The sequence below is a fragment of the Hordeum vulgare genome, chromosome 3H (assembly GCF_904849725.1).
Source record: "Hordeum vulgare subsp. vulgare chromosome 3H, MorexV3_pseudomolecules_assembly, whole genome shotgun sequence".
In the NCBI taxonomy this organism is placed as follows: domain Eukaryota; kingdom Viridiplantae; phylum Streptophyta; class Magnoliopsida; order Poales; family Poaceae; genus Hordeum; species Hordeum vulgare.
Genome location: NC_058520.1, coordinates 143,688,960 through 143,696,222, shown reverse-complemented (window position 1 = coordinate 143,696,222; position 7,263 = coordinate 143,688,960). Strand labels below are relative to the sequence as shown.

The window sequence follows — 7,263 nt, the reverse complement described above, 5'->3', positions numbered from 1 at the left end:
ATAAATGTCAATATTTTTCTGTTGTGGCAACCATTTTTAAGAAAAAAATACATCTGACCCCACCAAGTGCATGTCGATCGACAATATGACCCCCATAAAAATCATCTCATTAATACAAAAAGAGCCAACTAGCTATATTTTAAATAGGGATCTTAACAAGTGTTATACCATAGAAGTGATATGTAGTATCTCATGAGGTACCCCACCTTCCTTCGAGGCTTATGGCACCACCATGCCTTCGCCGCCAACTATCACCTCCTCTTTATGGCTTGTCGTCGCCTCATCGAACTACCTATAATTACCACTATCACACCTTCTTTCACCATCCTCATCCTATTCCCACCATCATCACTCACGACACTTCAGGAGACCCACATCTCGCAACTTCGCCACATGCCATCGTCCATCGGTGATGAACCTTTATTGACTTGATGAATCCGAGTGCTTCAATCAATAACGAAGAAGAGCAATCTTGTCAGTTGAAGAGGAGTGTGCTTGTTGTCAGCCTCTCAACATGGAGAAAATGGTTTCTTCATAGGATGCCAACACAAGGATTCAGTCGACAGTACAAGAGTAGTGAGTAAACGTTTTTATTTAAAAATTCATTGCATGACAGGTATGTATATGTACATATTCTCTTACTATGTTGATGTGCTGACTTTATCTTATAAGTTCATGCAAAAAAATCAACATGAACTAATAATTATTCATAAAAGAAAATTAAGAGATTAGAAAATAAATTTTTCACTAACCTTCAAATGTGGGGTTGGAGGCTCTGTTTCATCCACACCATACATAGGTTTTCTGTGATTCATCCACACCTAGTGGCGGATAGAGGGGACCAGCAAAGCCTACCTCCCTCGGCATAACTGATTCAATCCTAATCTGGATATGAACAATGCATGATTTTCTTCCCTCTAACGACTCTCCTATAACATGAAAAACTTCTAACTCCCGCCTTAATCATTGTCCACAACTTCGTTTATTTTTTCACCCTTCAAAAGTATGTGACACATGGAAGCTCGTCTGTCCTATCTAAAAAAGCCAAGCGTTCCCCGTTTTGCCCTCCTTTTATCGAGCCTATCCCTAGGCATCAAAGCGGACGATCGATCTCAATTGACTCCATGCAATCGATGGGGCCGAACCATGATCTCAGTTTTTTTGGTTGATCATTGACCAGTCTAGAGAAGCCCATCAAGCTTAGCGATCACCCCCCCCCCCCCACACACACACTACTTCCCCATCCCTCATCGATCTTCCACGACAAGCGTCAGCCATGTTCTTTGAATCTGCTAATCATGGGCTCGTCCCTCATATCCTCCCGCCTCGCATCTCCTTCTTTGAGTCCGACCGATGAATCCACTTATGCTCGCGGATCAACAATGATACTTGGATGTCAGATTCAAGCAACAGATAAGAGCAAGGGTAGATCGCGCTCAAAGCGTCTTCTTGTATCCATCGATGTATTTTTGGCCATGTATTATACAAACTCCTAGGTTTTCAACAAGTTGACTTCGCTAAGATGGAGGCCTTGAGCGACAACGAGATTTTCTCACGCCACGTAGCCCGATGGATGTAGGAGGAAGAGGATTTGGACAATCCAACAATTTGGATGTATTTTATAAATTCCATGTGACAATTTCTTTTAGAAAAAAACCTGTCAACCTAGTGAAAGGTTCCATACAAAATGTTATTCAAGTCATAGACTTTACACTGATGCTTGCATTTTTCTGAATTTTTCTCATGCTTTTTTGGTAATGTTTGTTTAGTGTGAGGGGACATTTCACAAACTATAAGACGTGTGTTATGACTTTGTCAATCTAAAATGTTGTATCGGTTCAGCACCTTAAAGATGCTCATATGGCAAGATGTGCATGCATGTGTTCATATGATGGATGTGAATGTATGTGGGTGTAGGTGAACATCTACGATTGTATTTGTTAAAAAACATAATTACTATTCCTCTGTTCGAGATTACTTGTCGCCAAAATAAATAAATAAATAATGTATCTAGATCTAAAATACGTCTAGATATATTTATTTCTATGACAAGTAATCTTAAACAAAGAAAGTATTTTGCTCATCATAATAATTAATTCTCTTGTTCTGTCCGTCCAAACAGAAAAAGGGAGCGCGCATAAACCCATCGGCTACATCCGAGCCGACCGAGGTGAGCACACACACAAAAGCGAGCACACTGGGCTCGGCTCGAGATCCTAGTAGAAAAGGGAAGGAGGCGGCCCTCCTCGCTCACCCCCACAATCTCAAGCCGCAGCTGCAGCAGCGGGTCGCCTCCCCTCCCCCGAAATCCCCTCGCGCACCAGAGAAAACTACACACCACCACCGTCGAATCCCACCACCCGCCTTCCCTCCCTCCCTACGCGCACGCCGCGCCGCGCCCCGCGCCCCGAGACCCGCGGGCCCCATCCTCCCCGCGAGGAAGGAGAGGGAGGGGGAGAGAGCGGAGCCCCGCCCTCGGAGCTCGGGTCCGCGCGCGGGAAGATCCGGGCTTCTCGCCGTCGCGGCTTCGGCGGCAGAGGTCGTGGGCTGGGTGTTGCCGGCCTTGCCCGCGCTGGATTTCGCGTCCCCTCTGCCGATTCGGGCTCGGGATCCCCGGTCCGGTGAGATTCCCCCGCCCGCCCTCCTCCTCCTCAACTCTCCCCCTCACTAACAGTAACATCAGTAGCTCGCCCTCCCTCCTACTGCCCCGCCGGGTCGTGAAATGTTGGGGTGATTGCGATTTCGTGGCCTGTCGCGTCTGGCGGACGAGCCAAGTGAGTTAGGCGGAAAGGTGAGGTGATTTGACGTCCCGTGGCCGGGAAGAAGGCCTGTTTGTTTAGGCTGGAACCTAGTGTCTGCGATCGGCGCCAGCATATGGCCGTGTCCTTGTGCGTACGTTGTCCACAGCTTGTTGTTAGGCACGATTTTGGATTGTAATTCAGTCATGCGTACTCGGGCAACTAAAGTAATCGGATGCCATGCCATAGGAATGCCCAGTTATACAGGTTGTACTCTTAATTTTCTGTCACATGATAAACGTTTTCTGTCACATGATTCCATGCTTTGCGTCATTTACATGTGTATTTATTACACACTGGCTTAGTTGCCTATTAGTATTGATGATGTAGAGCGTCTCCCTCACTCACTACCTGATAAGTTGGACTGCTCACTGCTGTGTCATAGATTAGCCCCCCCAAAAAAGAGTGACCGGTTAATTTTGGTAAGCGGTGAATTAGAAAGATACCGCTACTAAGTAGAGTACCAACTACCAGGACTTACGAAATTTTGCTTACCGTTTGTGATGCATGTCAGTGTGTGTGTATCTGAAAACCTGGAATGGTGGTTCAGAGCTTAGTTCTGTATTGTTTTAAGTTCATCCCTGTAGCCATAAGTGCAGTAAAAATTTATTGCCCCTGTAATCTAAATAAACTTTCATTCTGATGAGTTTGGTAGCCAATAGACGCAGCAAAACATTTATGTATTTAGTGCCTTTTGACCTGACGTATACTTTTTTGAGCAGGTCTTATGGTAATGAAGATGGAGGTTGAGGAGGACGGTGCCAATGGAGGAAATGGTGGGGCATGGACTGAGGAGGATCGAGCCCTCAGCACAACTGTGCTTGGAAGAGATGCATTTGCATACTTGACAAAAGGGGGCGGTACCATATCTGAGGGTCTTATTGCTGCATCGTCACCTGTAGACTTGCAAAATAAACTGCAGGAGCTTATCGAATCAGAGCATCCTGGTGCTGGTTGGAACTATGCCATCTTCTGGCAGCTTTCACGCACAAAGTCTGGTGATCTTGTCCTTGGATGGGGCGATGGCTCTTGCCGTGAACCCAATGATGCTGAGTTGGCAGCCGCTGTTTCTGCAGGCAATGAGGATGCCAAACAGCGGATGCGGAAGCGTGTGCTGCAGCGGCTGCACAAAGCATTTGGTGGTGCTGATGAGGAGGATTATGCCCCAACTATTGGACAAGTGACAGATACAGAGATGTTCTTCCTAGCATCCATGTACTTTGCATTTCCGCGTCGTGCCGGTGCCCCTGGTCAAGTTTTTGCAGCAGGTGTTCCTCTCTGGGTTCCCAATTCTGAGCGCAACGTATTCCCAGCCAATTACTGCTACCGGGGATACCTTGCAAGCACAGCAGGATTTAGAACTATCTTGTTAGTGCCATTTGAGACTGGTGTGCTCGAGCTGGGTTCGATGCAGCAGGTGGCTGAGAGTTCTGACACTCTCCAGACCATAAAGTCTGTCTTTGCTGGGACAAGTGGCAATAAGGATATAGTCCCGAGCCGTGAAGGAAATGGTCACATTGAGAGGTCACCGGGCCTGGCAAAGATTTTTGGCAAGGATTTGAACCTCGGTCGATCTTCAGCAGGGCCAGTGATTGGGGTATCAAAAGTAGATGAAAGGCCATGGGAACAGAGGAATGCTGGTGGAGGGAGCTCATTGCTTCCCAATGTCCAGAAAGGATTGCAGAATTTCACTTGGAGTCAGGCCCGGGGCCTGAATTCTCACCAGCAGAAGTTTGGCAATGGTATATTGATAGTGAGTAATGAAGCTAATCACTGCAACAATGGAGCTGCAGACAGCTCCACTACAACACAGTTTCAGCTTCAGAAAGCACCTCAGCTCCAGAAACTACCACTTCTTCAGAAACCACCACAGCTAGTGAAGCCACTGCAGATGGTCAACCAGCAACAGTTGCAGCCACAGGCGCCTAGGCAAATAGATTTTAGTGCAGGGACCAGTTCCAAGTCCGGTGTCCTGGTTACAAGAGCAGCTGTTCTTGATGGAGATAGTTCAGAGGTGAATGGCTTGTGTAAAGAGGAAGGGACAACACCTGTCATAGAGGACAGACGGCCAAGGAAGAGGGGAAGAAAACCTGCGAATGGGAGGGAGGAGCCGCTGAATCATGTTGAGGCTGAGCGTCAAAGGAGGGAGAAGCTCAACCAGCGGTTCTACGCGTTGAGAGCTGTTGTGCCCAACATCTCAAAAATGGACAAGGCCTCCCTGCTGGGCGATGCTATAGCATACATCACTGACCTTCAGAAGAAGCTCAAAGATATGGAGATGGAGAGAGAACGATTTCTTGAGTCTGGTATGGTGGATCCAAGGGAGCGACACCCTAGACCAGAGGTTGACATCCAGGTGGTGCAAGACGAGGTTCTTGTTCGAGTTATGTCTCCATTGGAGAACCATCCAGTAAAGAAGGTCTTTGAAGCGTTTGAAGAGGCGGACGTCCGGGTAGGGGAGTCAAAACTCACAGGCAACAATGGAACGGTAGTGCATTCCTTCATCATCAAGTGCCCTGGCTCCGAACAGCAAACGAGGGAAAAAGTGATCGCTGCAATGTCTCGCGCCATGAGCTCAGTGTAGAATCGGTTGAGGGGAGTCGGTGCGGTAGAGGTTGGCTACTATGCTGGTGGCATACAAGCAGCAGGCAGCCCCTGAAACCTTCCATTCTGTTGATAGAAGTTGTAGGTCGAGACAGCAAGCTGAGATTTCTGACTTAGCAATGCAAGAAAAGCACAAGCTAAACCGCCATTGTTGTAACGGTAGGTTCTTGTGCTCCTTGTAGTTTTGATGTTTTATTGGGAAGAATACCATGCTTTTAGTGTATTGCTTAATTAGTGCGGAACCATAAAAAGTACATTTCGCATGCATGAGTTAGAAAATTACCATTTTGTAGCCTTTTCTATGTTCAAATCCTTGAGTGGGCCGGTGGATTAATAACTATGGGCAATTTTCTGTTCCGAACCTTTTGCTTCTGACTTGGATGATTTTGTTGAAACAAACATCCGTGTTTGGGTAAACTGATGACGTGGGTCTTGATCTAATTCTATCGACATGCTGTATACGCTGGTTGTTCTGTACAAGTTCTTTCGATGAGATGACTGGCTGCCAACTGAAGTTGGGAGATGTACAGACTACAGATGGTGTTGTACGGATGGAAAGCTTTTATTTGGCCAGATTTGGTAACTTCATACTGAATTTTGTTTCCAGGGGCGAAATTTGGATGAAAGTCACCCAGTCTGATTCTAAGAATTCAAAACGACAGCAGTACGCTAGTAATTCTGTACACAGTCTAATCCAGTTACGAAATGTCTATTTCAGAGTAATATATGGAGAATAGTTTGATCATTGTATCCCCAGTAGTTTAATGTCCTACTCGGCAAATGAGTTTTGGTTTGAACGATTTTCTTAACCACATTAAGGCCTTGTTGGGTACCACGGTTTTTTAGGAGATTGGTGGGGATAATCCTCAGAGGGATTGGATGAAACCCCAACCTTCACTCAATCCCTTCAAATTCTCATTTATCCCCAATCCACTAGATAGGGGTAGTGTATTGGGTATTTAGAAAAATGCATTAGAATTTAAAAATTTGTGGGAAAATGTGGGGATGAAACATGTCAAATACACTAGAACCAAATGGTGTTATGGGATATGTGAAGATTTAAGGGTTTGACCGGGATAATCCTCACTAATTTCCTAAAATACATTAGTACCAAACAAGACCTAACACTTGATGCCAGTTTGTTGAGAAAATTTCTTGTTCACTGGTCCAACAGTTCTTCAACAGCTGGACAATAAATAAGTAAAAATAAAAATAACTCGGCGGCAGCTTGAAACCAGTCAGCACCCTGGAAACTTTGAGTTACACTTGCACGTTTTCCAAGATTGCAACATCATCCTCTGGTTGAAAGACAACTCATTCATCTGGCCATCATCTTTGTTCATCCTGGTCTTATGAGGCCATCTTTCTTCTAATATCCAACGGTGCTGCACTTCCCGTTCGCCGTTTAGTCCTGCGATCCTGGTCTCTTTCTATCCTGCAAGTTCAAGTTCATCCATACCATTTTTTTTTTTCAAATGAGGGCAAAAGCTTTGCCTAATTAATTAAATAAGAGAGAATATAGTTTGTTACATGCCATCCAAATACACGACATGCGGATTACTCACGCTGAATAAAAGACCCTAGTTTCTTTGCTCCAGCAATTGCCCCAAAGTTTGCCTCGGTGGAAATGGAGGTAAGCAATATTGGCAGTGGGGCGCTCTTATGCTTGAAGACCCTCACATTTCGCTCGTTTCACATTGTCCGAAAGATAAGCATGAATGTGAAGGTCGATCTGGCGTTCCTTGAATGCAAGTGCTTGCCCACCAATCCTCAACCGTGTCAAACATGGGTCAAGCGGAAGTGTCTAGCCCATGCATCGGGAATTTCCAAGTGACCAAAGACCAAAGGCGCCGGATGTATC

The 7,263-nt window shown here is 45.8% G+C and overlaps 1 protein-coding gene across 1 annotated transcript; it reads left to right on the top strand.

The window, feature by feature from the left end:
- Window positions 1–2,199: 2,199 nt before the first annotated feature.
- On the top strand, window positions 2,200–5,759 carry LOC123443287 (transcription factor MTB1-like). Its single transcript, XM_045119619.1, has 2 exons — window positions 2,200–2,621; window positions 3,521–5,759. Exon 2 carries the CDS (start codon window positions 3,526–3,528, stop codon window positions 5,380–5,382), a length of 1,857 nt encoding a protein of 618 aa, XP_044975554.1. The 5' UTR covers window positions 2,200–2,621; window positions 3,521–3,525; the 3' UTR covers window positions 5,383–5,759.
- Window positions 5,760–7,263: the final 1,504 nt, after the last annotated feature.

Coding starts and splice junctions, on each gene's coding strand:
- LOC123443287 (XM_045119619.1), top strand. CDS start 3,526: ATGGTAATGAAGATGGAGGTTGAGGAGGACGGTGCCAATGGAGGAAAT.